The sequence below is a fragment of the Nicotiana tomentosiformis genome, chromosome 1 (genome assembly GCF_000390325.3).
Source record: "Nicotiana tomentosiformis chromosome 1, ASM39032v3, whole genome shotgun sequence".
NCBI lineage: Eukaryota > Viridiplantae > Streptophyta > Magnoliopsida > Solanales > Solanaceae > Nicotiana > Nicotiana tomentosiformis.
In genome coordinates, this window is record NC_090812.1 from 132,436,940 (window position 1) to 132,456,126 (window position 19,187).

A 19,187-nucleotide genomic window follows, 5' to 3' on the forward strand; every position below is an offset into this window, starting at 1 on the left:
AGCATTCGGATCCATAGGAGAGTCAATAGGTCTGCAACCCATCATTCCAGTCTCCTCAAGAATGTCTAAGGCATACTTCCGTTGTGAAATAACAATACCTGAGCTAGACTGAACGACCTCAATACCTAGAAAATGCTTCAATCTTCCCAGATCCTTAGTCTGGAAGTGCTGAAAGAGATGTTGCTTCAGATTAGTAATACCATCCTGATCATTACCAGTAATAACAATATCATCAACATAAACCATTAGATAAATACACAGATTAGGAGCAGAATGCCGATAAAACACAGAGTGATCAGCCTCACTACGAGTCATGCCGAACTCCTGAATAATTGTGCTGAACTTACCAAACCAAGCTCGAGGGGACTGTTTCAAACCATATAGTGACTTGCGCAATCTGCACACACAACCATTAAACTCCCCCTGAGCAATAAAACCAGATGGTTGCTCCACATAAACTTCTTCCTCAAGATCACCGTGGAGAAAAGTATTCTTAATGTCTAACTGATAAAGAGGCCAATGACGTACAGCAGTCATGGACAAAAAGAGACGAACAGATGCTACTTTAGCTACGGGAGAGAAAGTATCACTATAATCAAGCCCAAAAATCTGAGTATATCCTTTTGCAACAAGACGAGCCTTAAGCCGATCAACCTGGCCATCTGGGCCGACTTTGACTGCATAAACCCAACGACAACCAACAGTAGACTTACCTGCAGGAAGAGGAACAAGCTCCCAAGTGTCACTCGCATGTAAAGCAGACATCTCGTCAATCATAGCATGTCGCCATCCTGGATGAGATAGTGCCTCACCTGTAGACTTAGGGATAGAAACAGTGGACAAAGAAGATATAAAGGCATAATGAGGTGACGACAGACGATGATAACTTAAACCGACATAGTGAGGATTAGGATTAAGTGTGGATCGTACACCTTTGCGGAGTGCAATTGGTTGACTAAGAGGAGACAAGTCTGCAGTAGGTGCAGAATCTGATGCGGGGCGTGAATTACCTGGGCCTGATGCTGGATGTGGACGACGATGATAAGTCAAGAGTGGTGAAGCTGCAGAAGGTTGAACTGGATTATGTGGAGGAACCGGAGCTACAACCGGAGATGTAGGTGGTACAACCGGAGCTATAGGTGGTGGAGCTACAACTGGAGCTATAGGTGGTGGAGCTACAACTGGAGCTGTAGGTGGTGGAGCTGGAGTGACTAAATCTCCAAAAGATGAAACTGGTAGTACCTCAGAAATATCTAAGTGATGACCTGAACCTGTGAAGTATGATTGGGTTTTAAAGAATGTAACATCAGCGGACATAAGGTAACGCTGGAGGTCAGGAGAGTAGCATCGATACCCCTTTTGTGTTCTCGAGAAACCCAGAAATACGCACTTAAGAGCACGAAGAGCTAACTTATCTGTTCCTGGAGTAAAGTTATGGACAAAACAAGTGCTTCCAAAGATACGGGGTGGAAGAGAGAACAAAGATAAGTGGGGAAACATGACAGAGAATGGAACTTGGTTCTGGATAGCTAAAGATGGCATACGATTAATAAGATAGCAAGATGTAAGAACTGCATCCCCCAAAAACGCAACGGAGCATGAGATTGTATGCGTAGGGTACGAGCAGTTTCAATAAGATGTCTATTCTTTCTTTCAGCTACCCCATTTTGTTGAGATGTGTACGGACAAGACGTTTGATGAATAATCCCATGAAATTTCATAAATTGCTGAAATGGGGAAGACAAATACTCTCGGGCATTATCACTACGAAATGTGTGAATAGAAACCCCAAATTGATTTTGAATTTCAGCGTGGAAGGTCTGGAAAATAGTAAACAGCGCAGATCGATTTTTTATCAAAAATATCCAAGTGCACCTGGAATAATCATCAATGAAACTGATAAAGTAGCGGAATCCCAAGGTAAAACTGACCCGACTAGGACCCCAAACATCTGAATGGATTAAATTAAAAGGTGACTCTGCTCGATTATCAAGACGTCGAGGGAAATGGGAGCGGGTATGCTTACCGAGCTGACATGAATCACACTCTAGAGCTGACAAGTGAGATAAACCAGATACCATTTTCTGAAGTTTTGACAAACTGGGATGTCCCAACCGTTTGTGTAATAAATCTGGTGAATCAGTAACAGGATAAGTTGTAGAAGGAAGACAAGATGTAAGTCCATGTGATTTAGCAAGGATAAGGTAAAAAAGTCTGTTTGATTCACGCCTGGTACCAATGATCTGCCCCGTATTGCGTTCCTGTATAAAAACATGGTCATCAAGAAATAAAACAACGCATTTAAGTGATTTGGCTAAGCGACTAACAGCTATGAGATTAAAAGGACTATTGGGAACATAAAGGACCGAATCTAAAGGTAAGGAAGGAAGTGGGCTTGCTTGACCTATTGCAGTTGCCATGGTTTGAGACCCATTGGCCATTGTGACTTTTGGAAGAGATTGAGAATACGAAATAGTAGTGAAAAGAGATTTGTTACCAGAAATATGATCTGATGCACCTGAATCAATGACCCAAGACTCCGAGGATGAAGATTGGGAGAAACAAGTCACGCTATTACCTGTTTGAACAACAGAAGTTATCTCAGAAGATGTCTGCTTACATGCTTTATACTGAAGAAACTCAATATACTCTGCTAAAGAAACCATCCGACTATTCAAAGCATCGGTTCCCATGTTGCTACAATTTGTAGTAGTAGGGTTAACTTTAAATAGTGAAAATAAGTAACTCCTGTGAGAAAACTGAAGAAATAGCTTGAAAAACACTATTTACATCAGGAAAACAGAATACTGTTTTGTGCCGGAAACACTGTAGCTCGCCGGAAAATTTCAAAGTTGCCGGAATTTGTCGTAACCAGGATGGATAGACACGGAATTCCTTTGCGAGCAAGCTGTCTAGAAGAAATGTTTTCAAAAAATGGCCGGAAAGGTCACTGTTCACGCCGGAAAAATATAAAAGTGGTCGGAATTTGATTTGAATTAGACGGGTAGGCTCGGAATTTTGAGGAGAGCACACTGTCCTGAAGAAGCTTCGCGAAAAAATGGCCGGAAAGTGGCCAGAACCCTCGCCGGAAAAGTTGTTGCCGGCGCGTGGAGGAGCGTGGCGGCTTTTCTGCCGGATAAAATTTCAGGGGTTGGTCGTCGGAGGGTGATCTACCTCGTGGTGGTGTTGGTTTTAGCACAACACCGACAGAAAGTGACTTTCACTTAGACAAGCCTTAGGTCAACGGAAAAATTGCACGATGACTAAGTTCTTTCTTCCCGGTTAACGCTGGAATGACGCACAGCTATCTTTTCTCACTAATGCTCTGATACCATGTGAGAAGGCACGGGAGAAAATATGTTATTGATATTGGATGATAAATACAATACAAGAGATCCCTATTTATAGCTATACACTACAAGGAGATATTACTCCTCTTCCAATGTGGGACAAGACTACACTATACATATCTGTAAACTAACAATTGGTAACACAACTTCCTAGAGATTCATAACCACCTGTTTCAAAAACGTATATGCAACTGTGAATTCAAGTGCAATTACTCTAGAAGTTAATCCCAAGCAGCAGTATATGTGCAAAAGCACATCTTTTATCAATTAAAAATTGTACTTCTATCTGGAATCTAGGCAGAAGCTTACGAGCAAATACAAAATTTCAAGACCAGAATCACATAGTACCTCATGATCTTTTGTCCTCCCTTCTCGTTTAAAAAATCCCCCACTGGAAAATGCAAAATTAGTAAGAACAAGTACATGGTATAGACTAAAAAGGAAAAGGCAAAGGAGTGGTGCTAAGCGGAAGTGAATGAATAGAAGCAAGTTTTACTAGACCCACCTCGTCCGACCAGCTGCTGAAAAACGTTCTTGATAATGAACAGAAAGAGGGAAAAAATCAGAAGGCTCGCTTGGGACATCAGCTAAACAAACAGTTGTATAGATAATCTACAAAACAAAAACAAAAAAACATCTCAATATAAGCATACTGATCCAGGATATTGCCAAGGATAGATCTTACAAGCAACATTTCCACCATCTAAGTTAAATACTAAAAGGACAACCTTTTTTTTTTTGATAGGTAATACTGAAAGGACAACTTGATGCTGATTGAAACAAAATTACCACCCATTAAATAAGCTGTTAAGGGATGAAACATGATCACGTCAATGTTTGAATGGATCCTCAACAGGTGGAGAACTATAAAAACTTCCATTCTTCAAGTGAAGCATATAAGAAGTTAAGAAACTCTATGGCCCATCAACATAGTTCATGGTGCAATTGCATAAAAGCAGAGAAAGAACGGGTGAACAATGTGCAGAGAAAACCGAGAGTTAAATCAATCAACTACACCTCATTTGGATGCAAGTTGGGTTCCTCTGTAGCTATTATGCTTTATACGGCTGTCTCATTCCACCACTACTTTGCTACTCCCTCCATTCCAATTTATGTGGCCCTCTTTCCTTTTTAGTTAGTCCCAAAAAGAATGTCACCTTTCCTTATTTAGAAATAATTTATCTTTAGGATTTATACTTTACCCTTAATGAATTGATTTACAGCCACACAAATATCTATGGTTTCTTTTAGACAACAAGTTTCAAAAGTCTTCTTTTCTTTCTTATACTCCGTGCCGAGTCAACCATTGCCTCATAAAGTGGGACGGAGGGAGTAATAGACAATTTGACTTAAGATTAGGGGTTCTCTAAATATCACACTTATCCCTACACCGACAAGTCTCTAATCATAGTAAAAAGACTTGGCAAATGCCGGACCTAATCTTAGTGTAAAAACAACAAGTAAGCTTAATTCCATTGTTATCACATCTATGGATCTTTAACTTACGTTGTTTTCTATTGTTACCTGAACTCATAATAATTTTGAGAATTGTAAGTCTTTTGAGACAATTATCTTCCATAGGATTTTTACATATACCTCATCCCAATTAGCATATTTGATCATCATAATGTCACAACTAGAAGAGTGCACGTGGAGATCTACGTAATACAAGGCCAAACTATATAAAGAAACCCTCTCTCATTTATCCTTTAAGTGTGTTACTTGCACCCTTTTGTCAAATATAATCCTTCTAATCTTGTCCAATCTTACATAAAGGTACACCCATCCATCTTGTGGATACAAGAACTCAAAGGCCCACTTTTGCTCCTATATAACTTTTGTTTCTCTCACTACCATTTTATAAAAATTATCTTTCACCTTGTTAGTTATCTTTCTATCACATAGTACACATGTCGCACTCCTCCTCTTCAACCATTATGTTCTAGTTCTCTCAGTTACATTTTCATCTACTTTATCATGACTGCGTCTAGATATCTTAGTTGTCCGCATATAGGCACCACAATCTCGTCTAATTTCAATTTACCTACATTCTTCTCAATAGATCCAGTTGTTGGTTGACTCCATTATTCGTTTCAACAATTAGCACAATATCATCTGTAATAGTATCAATTTGTAGAGCCCCATATGTGTAATACCTAGGGAGGGTAAACAAGTATGGGTTAAAGATAAATCCATGGTGTACAGCCACGATTATGAAAAACTCCTATATATTTCCTTCCTACTGTTCTCACACTTATGACCACTCCATTAGCAAAACTTTAGCCCTAAAATTGCTATGAATAAATAGTCATCCAAACACAAAATTATATTTTATAAGTCTTAAATAAGTATTTCAGAATACCTATCAAAACAGCACCTAAATAGCTCACCATTTTCATGGAAAATCAGTCAAATGAACACCAGAAAGAGGTCTATAGCCTTCCACCAAATAGACAAGAAAATAGTGTTATCCCATATAATGGTATTTTGAAATAAACTGAAATTGTACCACTGCAGTCTAACCAAATATACTAGCGCAACAACCCAAATCCCATACGTATTACCACAAAGACCCAATCATTTGATAGTTAAAGCTTCTCGGAATCATGATGCATGCACTATAGAATTGGTAAAACCAAACGTCCTTCATGTAGGTCCTGTTTAGTGTTTACTTTCTCGTCTAAAGTTTTGACACCATGCTTACTAGTTCCTCCGACAAGAGTGGGTTGCTCTAGTGGTAAGCACCCTCCACTTCCAACCAAGAGGTTTTGAGTTCGAGTCACTCCAAGAGTAAGGTGGGGAGTTCTTGGAAGGAGGGAGCCGAGGGTCTATCGGAAACAGCCTCTCTACCCCAAGGTAGGGGTAAGGTCTGCGTACACACTACCCTCCCCAGACCCACTAGTGGGATTATACTGGGTTGTTGTTGTTGTTGTTGTTGTTGCTGCTTACTAGTTCCTCCATTAGACATGAACACAATAACAGGAAGCTTTGTATATAATACTTTTTTAGCAAAGATTTCATATAATATTTATAACAAGTAAGAAAAAAAATTATATAAGATTTATTACAAAAATAATGTTCTTTTCTTTATTAGACATACTAAAAGGAAAAGATTTTGTCTTAATCAGCACAAATTGTCATTACTATTAAAGTCCCATCTATGCTCAGAGGCAGACCAAGAATTTGAAGATGGCGTCTATAACCGGACTTGTTATTAGACACTGGTGCAAATGGAAGTGTGCATTCGGTTGGTTTGATCGCTTTTCATTAATTAGACTAGTGTATTTAGTTCTTGGTTCAATAATAAAAAACTTGATGACATAAGCGTGAATCCACCAACACCATCAAGGATATTGTATTCCTAAATCTGTTCCAAATAATTAAAAGAAAACTAGTGTTCTTTCTGGCAAGAAGAATATTAAATTAGATAAGTATCATATTTAGTTCATGACAAGTTCAATGGAGCACGTACTCAATTCTCAGCTAGAAGCATATGAAACTACGGATCATAGACCAGTCGCCGAAGTGGAGAAAAAGTTAGAAGCTTGATATTTAACAGACATGATATTTCACCGTAACCTTTAGTACGTATATAATTGAAACGAATTAAGAATAACTTTTACCATCACCAAGAGTTGAAGGGCCAAATGTTACTTAGAAAGAGTTCCTACATTTTCAAAACCTTGATACATATGCTCATAAGTTATTGAATCTTGAAATAGTCAAAGCAACAAGGGTCTTCCAAAATATTGAAAGCAAGACCACAGCTATTTTTATCTTCAAATAAATGTTTTAAAAGTATGACGACATATTTTCCTTTTCTTTCTAAAAGAAAAACCCATTTTTTGTTTTAAAAGTTATCATCAAAAAGCAAACTGATAAGTAGTTTTGATTTCACCGTTGATGATTTTAGAAAGACAAAAAATGGGTTTTTCTTTTAGAAAGAAAAGGAAAATATGTCGTCATCTGAGAAGGGACTTATGTAATTAATTAAGTTGTATATTCAAATTAAGTTTTAACCTTAGACAAGAAAGTAAACAAAGAATTGGATTTTCAAATCAAGGGCAGATTCACCTCTTCCGATACTTTTAAATCAATAATTTGGGATCAAAGGCTCTTGGTAATGGATTTAGAGATCATGAGGAAGAGGAAAAAGAGGGCGGTATATGGTCAACCTACGATCAAGTGGGGAACTTTCATTACGGACAAAGCTCAAGAGCTGGGGGAGAAGTTGTTGGCTATGGGGACTTTGAGGAGTAGTGGGGACACGAGCGGTATGTGGACCACGACAGCGAATTACATTAGGAAAGCTGCTAGAAGGATATTAGGGGTCTCGAAGGGTTTACCCTAGTGGTCACAAAGGGGACTGATAGTGGAATGGAAAGGTCCAAGGAAAAGTGGAAGCTAAAAAAGTGGCGTATCTGAAGCCAGTGGAGAGCATAGACGAGGAGGAGAAAAGGACTAATAGGGAGTGGTATAAGAAGTCTAAGAAGGAGGCGAAGTTAGCGGTAACGGTAGCTAAGCCTGCAGCACTCAGACGTCTGTATGAAGAACTTGGGGACAAGAGGTTGTTCAGGCTAGCCAAGGTAAGAGAAAGGAAGGCATGTGATCTGGACCAAGTGAAGTGCATCAAAGACGAGAATGACAGAGTTTTGATGGAAGAGGCACATATTAGACGTAGATGGCAAACATACTTCCATAAACTTTTGAACGAAGAGGGGACAGGAACATTATATTTGGCGATTTGGAACACTCCGAGAGACGTTGTGATTTTGGGTATTGTAGGCGTATTAAAGTTGCGGATGTCGAGGGAATTATTCGTAAGATAAACAAGGGTAGAGCAACCAAGCCAGATGAAATTCCGGTGGAATTTTGGAAGAACGCAGGGAATGGAGGTGGGGTATGATGATCCCATTGTACAAGAACAAGGGGGATATCCAAAATTGCAATAACCATAGGGGGCATCAAACTATTAAGCCATATTATGAAAGTTTGGGAGGGTGGTGGAAGTGAACGTGAGGAGGAGTGTGTCTATTTCCGAGTTCTGATTCATGCCGTGGCGTTCTAACTACGGAAGCCATTCACCCTGTTAGGAGAATGGTGGAGCAGTATAGGGAGAGAAAGAGGAACTTGCATATGGTGTCCGTTGACCTAGAAAAAAGCATACGGCAAAGTCCCAATGGAGGTCCTGTGGAAATGTTTGGAGGCTAGAGGTGTGCTTGTGGCTTACATTAGAGTGATTAAGGACATGTATGATGGAGCTAAGACAGGGTGAGGACAGTGGGAGGGTCGTGATGGGGTTGCATCAGGGATCAGCCCTTAGTCCATTTTTACTTGCCTTGGCAATGGATGCATTGTCGCGTCACATTCAAGTAGAGGTGTCATGGTGCATGTTATTTGCGGATGATGTTGTACTGATTGACGAGACGCGAGGCGGTGTTAACACAAGGTTAGAGGCTTGGAGACAGACCGTGGAGTCTAAAGGTTTCAAGTTGAGCAAGACCAAAACAGAATACTTGGAGTGCAAGTTCAGTGACGTGACTCGTGAAGCGGATGTGGACGTGAGGCTTGATATACAGGTTATCCCCAAGAGAGGAAGTTTCAAGTCTCTTGGGCCGGTAATCCAAGGAAATGGAAAGATCGACAAAGATGTTGCACATCGTATTGGAGTGAGATGGATGAAATGGAGGCTCGCATCCAGTGTTTTATGTGATAAGAATGTGCCACCAAACTTAAGAATAAGTTCTACAGAGAGATGGTTAGACCAACTATATTGTATGGGGCAGAGTGTTGGCCAGTCAAGAATTCTCATGTATAGAAGATGAAGGTGGCAGAAATAAGGATGTTGAGATGGATGTGCGGGCATACCAGGATAGATAAGATTAGGAATGAAGATACTCGGGACAAGGTAGGTGTGACCTCAGTGAAGGACAAGATGTAGGAAGCGAGGCTTAGATGGTTCAGGCATGTGAAGAGGAGAGACATTGATGCCCCAGTAAGGAGATGTAAGAGATTGGCCTTGGTGGGTGTGAGAAAAGGTAGAGGTCGGCCAAAGAAGTATTAGGGAAAGGTGATTAGGCAGGATATGGCGCTGCTTCATCTTACCAAGGGCATGACCCTTGATAGGAGGGTGTCGAAGTCGAGAATTAGGGTAGGAGGTTAATCGGTAGCCATGAGTTTTCCTTGTCCATGCCAGTAGTATTAGTGTTAGTCTTGTATTTTCTTATTTTTAGATTTCTATTACTACTTGTGTCTTTCGCTTCGGCTTTCTTGCTATTTTGCTATTATTACTCCCTGTTGCTACTGCTTCTTTTTTCATCTCACCTTGAGCCGAGGGTCTATCGAAAAGAGTCACTCTGCCTGCTCAGGGTAGGAGTAAGGTCTGCGTACACATTACCTTACCCAAACCCCACTTGTGGGATTACACTGGTTTGTTGTTCTTGTTGTTGGGATCAAAGTTAACCTATGTCTCTTAGTTGGATTTGCACTAAACAAGATAAGTCTATTACATTACCAACTCGAGTATGGCTCTTGTTTTGATGAATCTGACTTGACTACATATCTCTTGCTACTGGCTTCTTCTAAGGGTCCTAATCTAAACTGCAAAATCAAATTGACTAGAGCAACGATCCGAGGCATGGTTTACCCTGCAGCATATATCTGTTAATCAAGTCCGCTAATCTTCAAGTCGTAAACTTAGCTGATTCAGAGGTTTATGATAGCAGTCAATTTTCGCGATTCCACAATACATACGTCCTCAAGGTCATAGACTAAAGCAAAACCTTTAGTTTTTCCTTCCAAACATGACTCTCAGTTAAGTTGAGCGTTGGTCTGGTTCTAAGCCCGTTTACCCTCCAAAAACACCACACACTTGAACCAAAATAATCCTCTTTCATTTAGAATATGACCAAGACAAAATAAGGTTGAAAACGGTAAATATTGAAAGAAATATAAGTTATTATTGGCTGGGAAGAACAAGAAGAGAAGAATTGAAAGGAAGGTAAAAATGGAAAGTGAAAGAGGAGAATCAAAATAAATACATGACAGCAAGCTCTGTTAGTTGGAAGGAAAAACTAACCACTGACTCTAGCCTATACCCTTGAGAAGATTTGCATATAGGGTCACCACTGCGCTTTAGTCTAAAACCTTTAGAAGGTTTGCGTAAATTTTCAATGGCCAAGGGATATTTGTGCCATTAGCACAAAATAGTGCCATAAAATGAAACTCGCCCTATATTGTAATGTTCAAAATCCATAGAATTCGATTGAATATTCTTTTCCTAATATGTTTCTAATACTCGGAAGAAATGTAGCTTAAACAGTTCTAGGTTACGTACAAACAATTGCATGTATAATGTATTAAGAAAAGCCTGGCGCCTTTCCATCTCTGCTTCTTTTTTACTTATTTTCAATATCTTGTGTCTTCATCCAAAATTCATCTAACAATACATGTCAGGAAAATGGATAGTGAAGATTCATATAACCGAGCCAACTAGCTTGTGATTGAGACATAGTTGTTTTTGTTGTTTATAATGAAGTAAGATGTGTTTACAAAGTGCCTTTCATTAAGTTTCATGGTATTGCAGTGACAGAGAATTTTGAGGTGTTCTGCTCATTTGGGTAAATTTAAGAGAGAGAAATACAAGAATCTTCTCCAATTACATTTTGAGAGGTGGATCTGCAAAAAAGTTGTCTACTTACCAAAAACACAAATGTGTTCACAAAAAAATTACACCATCAATTGGATAGGAAGCTGGATGCAACAATCCTCCATCAGACACAAGGTTGTGAATAGAAGAAAACAACTTACAGTTTCTCCATCTGTAACTGTAACTGCCCCACTAGCCTGCCTCCCTATAAGACCTGTCTCAACCGTTATCTGTAAATATGCAATAAACTGATTCAGAAGATAGATAGCTCAGGAAGCTTATTGTATTAGTTTCAAGTTGGATGGATCAAGAAAATAGATAACTCAATAGATTAATTTGGAAAATGGATGAATTAAGATTTAAGAACATAGACAGCATAATAGCTCAAGTTAACTATAGAAATTATTGTATATGTTTCCCCATTCCAGCATTTCGTTAACTTAGATTGTGGAAACTAAAATGGAAAAATGATATCTGTCACTTGTCATTTTCCTTCACAACTATCCGAAATCTTACTCCTGCCACTTGCTTCAACCAACACTTGGACATTGTTTTGAGTATTTAATATTCAAAAGATATCACCAAAATAGTATCATGAAACCATATCCTCCATCTTATACAATTATCACATGTCACTTATTTTTATACTCAACCAAACACTAGAAAATCATCAAAAATTAATTTCTCTAGGTGAAGCACTTTTCACGAAAAATAATTTTCCTGCATGCCAAACACGTCATGCAATAGTATATTTATCCTACTCTAGTAAGATTAAACCCCTCCTTACAATATTTAGTAATGCTAGGTTCAATAGAGACTATCCATTTATTTTAACACTTGGTCAATTGCCCACCAAGTCAACCTACAAATGGAACAGAAGAAACATTACTTATTATTGTCATATTTAGCTACAGGAGAACCAAACTAGGAAGTAAAATTTAACTATCTTCCTCCAGAGCCAAACGAATTTGGACGGAGGAATATTACATAGACTTCGTTAAAAAAAACAAGTAAAATAATGCACATGGAAAACAGTAGTGACGCATTTAGAGAAGACGAGCATTACATGTCTATCCCCAACGGGTATTCGAACAGAGAATGGGGAGGCTTGAACTCCAGCACTACCCACAGCCAAAACCGACAAGTCCTGAGGCTCCGCTGAAGCTCTTACGGAGAATTGAGTTTTAAAAATTCGGCTAATGCTTCTTCTTCTTATTCTCTTCCTCTTGTCTCCCAATGAGGAAGCAAGGAACTGATAGCTTCTGCTGTGAAGCTGTAGAGGGCAAGCGTAGGGCCTGCACAGTTCGTTACGAACTGTTGGTACATATTGCAGAGGTCGTCCATGGAAGCTAGGGTTGGCAAGCATTTCTACTTCAGCACAAACTTTGAGTGCTAGAGAGACAGAGATGAGAGAAACTTTATCCGTTTTCTGTTTTTGTTAGAAAAGCGGCGGGTAAGGGTTTTATTTTTGGGAATTTTGCACAAATTACAGCACACAACATATTACAATTTACACCTACAGTCACATTTTTCGTTTACAAACCACATAGCCAACATTATTTTTATTTTATTTTTTGAAGTTGTATGTATACAGTATTATATAGTACTTATATACATATATAACCAATCTTCTACCTTGTATAAATGTATATATAGTAATATACAATGTATGTAAACCTAATATAAAAGTGTATAACAATGTATAAAAGTATATACACGTCGCTAGCCATACTTACGAACGCTTTTTACGATTTTCAGTTACAATACTTGTTCAAAACCAATCCAAATCTCCACCAAATAGTTTTAAATTTAGTAGACAACCTCCTTTAACTATTTCAACAAATTAAACAACACCGACTCTAAAGTTCTCATAAAAATGAGATTTGAAATTTAAACTCACTTCTTTATGTTTGTTCAACAATGGTAGGTTACTTTCCTAATCTAATTTTCACCATATAAATCTTACAAAACCTGTAACTTAATCACGATTTGAGCTTCAAATACAATAATAAATCGAATTTACGAACTATCAACCAATAGAAACCATAAACACCCAAAAAAATTTATCTTTCCACATTCAAGCTTCTCCAAAATTCATCAATTGTGGGTTTCAAAATAGGGCAACTTTTATTACTAGACAAGATTTAAGAAATGATTATAAATTTATAGCAGCAAATCCATAATTATATGGATAGCAGATTCTATAGCAAAAAACGGATCCACGCACATTAATATTAATTAATTACCCATTAATCATCACCATTTTCCATTCATTTTGCACATTTTTAGGGATACTATACTACTAAACATAAGCAAATGCTATTCAAATTTGTTCAGTCCCCCTTTCACATGTGAATAGCTCCATTTTTTCTTTCAGTTTTTTTTTTTCCTTCCAAAAATATGCCTCTTGCTTAGTGTTACAATTTTTTTTTTATAATAATCTTATACTATCACAAGCAAAAGCGATATTCTGATGGTTATACACTATATGATTATGGTATGTGTATTTAAGTGTGAACCAAGATAAATATAAATTAAAAATACCAAATCCTATAATTCACAAAAAAAAATACATGGTATATATATATATGAGCTATAATTATGATTTATACATCAAACGAGATCTAAAAAATATTATTAATTATACTAGAAATATATATAGTATATAATATATTCATTATATATTTATGAAATAATTTCTGGTATATAGCATATCTAATTAGAATATTTAATTATATAAATAATACAACAATGATATAATCTATATATGTTTGCGCATATTTATTTTAGCTAGAGCATGTTATGGTATATTTATGGAATATATAAAAATACATAACATATTATTCATAATATATTTATAAAATAATGAATGAGCCATTATGGTCAAGTTGAAAAACGTATATGGAAGAGGAGAAGTGAGAGAGTGAATGAAGTCGTCTGTATGAAGGGGAAGAGAAAACGAGATTAGGTTTTGAGGGGGATAAAGGAGAATAAGTTAATGATCCATCCCTTAATTAGTGATTCTTTAATTAATGAATCTTTTAAAATACGTAGGCAATAAAAGGTATGAGATTTTAAAATATACCACAATTGTAAATGATTTTGCTATTTTTGGAATAAAGTAAAATTAATACCATTTATATTAATAACTCTTTAAAAAATATTTATCATGTAAAAACCTCTTCAAAATAACTGTAACTTTTTGAAATGCTCAAGATGTTTTAAAGTATTTTTGTGATTCTTTTGATCGTTTAAAGGGAAGCTCAAGTTGGTGTAGACGTGACCTTATATTATCCAACAATAATGGCAAGTAAAATTAAAGTGTACCATGGAACTGAAAGCGATAGACAAATAGAGGGATAAATAGTAGAGCATGCCTACCACACTTTCACACTGTTTAAGGGGCACGGGATCGCGACCCTTTGTCCCGGCCATTGTAGCACGTGTGTTGCCCAAGGCCCCGTCTCAGTGTAGGAAGCATACCCACTACCGATATTTGATGGACTGGCAGGTCAGCCATGTAATTTATCCCTCAAGCTAAACAAAATGTACCTGCTCCTTTAGTTTAGGGCAAGGCGGTAACAGAACTACGGCAACTCCGGAACGCACTCGATCAATTACCATGCCGTGTCATAAGACAACACCTTGAACTGTACTATTAGAGCTGTGCTATAAAGATTGATTTAAAGTAACCCAATCAGATGTCGGTTGAATTATACCTACCCGGTAAAACCCGCCGGAATTAGAAGAAATTTTGAGGTTTTTATTTACTTGAAAGGGTAATCTAGAAATAAAAGAATCATTTTTATTTTCATAATTAATCGATTTATATGCTAAAAGATCATATCTATAACATTTTTTAAAATTATCTTTTTGGTTTGCTAATGATGTCCGTGGAATTGGGTGCACATCAATTCCACTTTGAAGCTATACTATCAACTAAATTTCCAGTAGACCAGAAATCAAAATGAGGTAATATAATTTTTCATCTGAATCAATAAGTATTGTTTTACCCACTCCAGCTCCCCCGAATAGTCCGATTTTTCCTCCACGACGATAATGGGCTAAAAGATCTACTACTTTAATTCTTGTTTCAAAAATAGATAATTTTGTATCCAACTGTATAAAGGCGGGTGCAGATCTATGAATAGGAGACGTTGTACTAGTATCTACATGCCCTAAATTATCAACAAGCTCTCAGAGCAGATAAGCAGGTAAAGAGTACATGTGTTGAGCTACCAAAAAAGTAATAACCCCTAAAGAAGCTAGAGCAAGGCATAATTGAAAATGAAGCGAATTATTGATTGTGTCTATGTCCACGCCCCAATCGTCCCCCCTCAGAGAGAGTAGAAGCACTTTCCTTCACGCTGAGTGTGAACTTCTACTATGCTCGGTTCCACAATCAATCCCAGATCCATCTATTTGAGGAAGGTCCAGGAAGACAACCCACCACTAGAACTTGCTTAGAGTGATAGCAAAAAAAAATACGATGATATTAAAGAGTAAGGGGGAAAAGAGCTAAAAAAAGATCCTTTTCCTAAAATTCATCTCACGACGTTCTAAACCCAATTCACATACCACTTGAATCAACGAACAACCAAACCCTTGGGACAGATCCGGATCCTAGTGCTTTCGAGATAGTTCGATCGATAGCATTGTCAGTCAACTAAGTAGGGCCTTCTTTGTTCGAAAAAATGCACAGTGCAAAGGGATGCTAGTTGGCTCGGCGAAGTTGCTCTATGTGTTAAGTATATAGCTTTTCCTTCTGAGCCAGGATCGCACTTCACACTAACCGAATCTCGCATAGAATCCATAAATAAATAAAGCATCTCTATCCGCCCTTAAGTGGTATTACCAGCCATTCTGGATCATTCGATTGGCAGGTCCAATCGATTTATAGCCTCTCGAGCACAACCCATATTCATGCAAGCTTCAGGCTTGGAAAAGCTTCCTTTTTGAATTCCAGAAGTTACAAAGCCTATGCAGAATAAGCTGTAGAAGAGCACAAAAAAAATTTCGATACAAGATAAGGTCGTTCATTTAAGGGGCAGCATCTATTGAGAGTGAATTTTAGGTGTTTAGATATTTCAAGCATAAGCAATAGTTGAACCAGCATAATGAAAAAGTAGCAAAAGGGTAGGCCCAGAGTCGGATTCGGCCAAATAAACAGAATGGCAAGCTTCATTACCATTCGAAAAATCCTAGAATTATCGTCCTCGCTTTGCTTACCACCTTCGTCTTACTTACTGCTTGCAGGCTCGAAAATCTCTCTTTCGCCTCTCCTCCCTGGCTCAGCTCCCTGTCCCCCTTTTCACAAAAAATGGAGAGATGAGTTTTGTTAATAGAGTATATCACAGCTAACAAAGCGAAGTCATTAATTCAACCATTCGAATGCCCCCATACCTGAATGAAGGAAAGTAATAGTGAGGGTGAGGTACTTTCCCTAGCATACTGAAAGAAAATCCAGAACGACACAAAGCACGTGCATCCGAATACTCTGAGGTTTGAATAGTCATCTCTTTGAAAGAGAGTAAAACGCCCAAAGATAACAAGCGAAAGACCCCCTAACATAATTAGAATGGAGACTGACCGCTGAGCCCACTTTGGCTTGGCAGGGCGGGCCCTTGTGGTTAAAATAAGTCTCCTTTCTTTATGTTATTTGGCCCCATTCCTTTTTCATAATCATAAAGGATGGAAATGCTTAGCTTACTAAACCAACAATTTACTTGTGCTGGTGGCGGAGAGGTCGGCGCTTGTGTTCTGGCTCTGGGGGGTAGGTCTTCCCTTTCTCAATTATGACGTACTCGGTTAGGTTGCCATCTAGGTATCGGTCGGGGGTGACTTCCAAATTATGGTCTCATTCTTCCCTTCCCTTAATTCACGATCCTTGTAGCTGTTGAATGTCAAAGAGGGGTACCTCAACCACAAACCAAGTTTTACACCCAAATACCCTAACTCAATCACTTTCACTCTTCCTCAAAGGTTCATACACAAATAAAGTGTCAACTTAGTAACCAGTATGCAGACAGTAAATACAGGAGGCTATTTATAAGCTTTTCAGAGGCTCAAGCACATAGCAATTTAACAACTTGAATCAAACAGATACAGAGGATATTTCACTATTATTAGAGTACATGACATGATCATTGCAGAATCAATCACAATATAGACCTTAGGACCCCCTTATAAGAACACTGAGCACAAAGATGAATCACTGTAGATAGATTTATAGGGTTCCAATAACATCAAAGACCTTAAGGTTGATCTTAGCATGCATTAGAACACATGTATGATCATTACTAAGATACAGTTATAAACTAAGAGGACTAGTGGCATATTATCAGTAGGTAAGTGTTGTCTTTAACTAATTCATATTCGGAGGTGCCTGATTAAATGATCTAAGTATTAGTATGTGACAAAGAAAGACATATGCATTAGTTTCATTAATTCTACTGAGGGTTCAACATTTTAGGATTCTTAACTAGATTCATAGTACTTCCACAGTCATTTTATTAATCTTCAGAACAATCCAAGGCAAACATATACATGGCTGAGACCTTACTTCACTAAACACCTGTACTAACAGCCTTGTTCAGGCTTCCCAAAGATAACAACAACCAGTAGATATATCAATATAAGTAGAAAGGTCAGTTTTAGTCTAGTTCAAACTTAATAGCATGATATCTAGTTGTAGTCTATCAAGTTTCCAAACAACTCTAGATTTATAATTAAGTGTTTTATAGACAAGAATATCAACCAGATATGAGACAGTAGGTAGGGATGTTCATTCTTAGTGGGTGAGAACATGGCAAACATGTCTTAGTGAGTTTACTTAAAATGTGAGTGATCTTACTAACTAGGTTACACGAGTAAACTTCCCATTTCTAGATCTTATGTTCAACATTATTCACTCAAGTTGCTAAGTTATTAAGGCAAACAAGATTCAATCTGTCAAGAAAAGTTTCCAGCAAAGAACATAGTAATTTAAACATGAAACTTTCTCAACTAAAGAGCATGTAAAGGTTCATGGGCATTACTGGACTAACAGAAGTATGATGAATATAAGCACATGCATAAAGGTCATTAGGAGTCAATCAACCAACATACAATAAGGTTCTAGATGGCCACTACTACAGAGTTCATCATCATAAAACAAAAGAGACATGACAGTTTTGGACACAACAAGTGAGCAGGTTGTGTGATAGCTATATTGATAGGTCCTTCACATGAGTTCAAACTACAATGATAGACTTGCATGAATCCTTATATGTATATAACAAGCATGGTTCTAACAACAAACTATTCAGTTAAGATCATCAAAGCAAACAGATCAAATGTAAGGCATGATCTTTGATGAGAATCATTTTTATTGAACCAAAACAATGTGGTATAACATCACAAGTGTGAGGATCAGTATAACACAGTGCATCAGATGTGAAATCTTAACAGGACATTAGGAGAAGTTTAAGAGTATAGCTCAATTAAGTCAACTAAATATAGTAGTGTAGCTATCATTTAACCGGTAGAGATAGAGCATACGTAGAATTAACTTAAGGCTTAGTTCAACTAATCATAAAAGGTTCAACAGGATTTGTTCAGAAGAGTATCAACATCATGAAAATATTTTATCTAGCTAAGTTATGGGAAATGAAACATAGATCAGATAACAACACAATTTATCAGGAATTATCAACTCAACAGAAAAAATGGCATACAACAAACAGAATATAACAAATATAGTCATGTACAACTGATATATATCATAGGCGAAAGGTGATTAACAAGAAAAATATCACAAAATTGCATAATTAAAAGATAGAGACAGGGTCAGTATACACTGACCTTCTACAGAGCAGCAAACCAAATAAGAGTCGATTGTTAGTCATTTAGGAGTCCAAACCAAAAACGATCCACTCACAGAGATTGAACTCGAGCAGAAATGAAAAGAGGAAAAGAGAAATTAGTGAGAAACTACTGGAACATAATACTTATTAGAAAAACTTGAACTTTTTAATTCTTTAAATATATTTGCCGGTGATGTTAAATGTATTGATGTCTGTTAGGTAGAGACATTGAATGTCCTATTTATAGTGGCATTCAAGCCACTTAGGATTTCGATTGAGTTCGAACAGATAGTGAAGAGTGAAGATATGGTAGATGACGATAGTAAGCAAGTTAAATTAGAGAAC

At 37.6% G+C, this 19,187-nt stretch overlaps 1 protein-coding gene across 2 annotated transcripts in view; it reads right to left on the bottom strand.

Annotated features, from left to right (window-relative positions):
• LOC104089525 (probable polyribonucleotide nucleotidyltransferase 1, chloroplastic) overlaps positions 1-12,485 on the bottom strand; it is a 60,291-nt gene extending 47,806 nt beyond the window's left edge. For both annotated transcript variants that reach the window (XM_070191611.1, XM_070191607.1), the window contains exons 1-4: positions 12,065-12,485; positions 11,160-11,228; positions 3,856-3,962; positions 3,699-3,741 (exon numbers count right to left, since the gene is read on the bottom strand). In XM_070191611.1, the coding sequence (XP_070047712.1) occupies positions 3,699-3,741; positions 3,856-3,962; positions 11,160-11,228; positions 12,065-12,364 (519 nt within the window). In that variant the 5' untranslated portion in view covers positions 12,365-12,485. The remainder of the gene's footprint in view (positions 1-3,698; positions 3,742-3,855; positions 3,963-11,159; positions 11,229-12,064) is intronic.
• Positions 12,486-19,187: the final 6,702 nt, after the last annotated feature.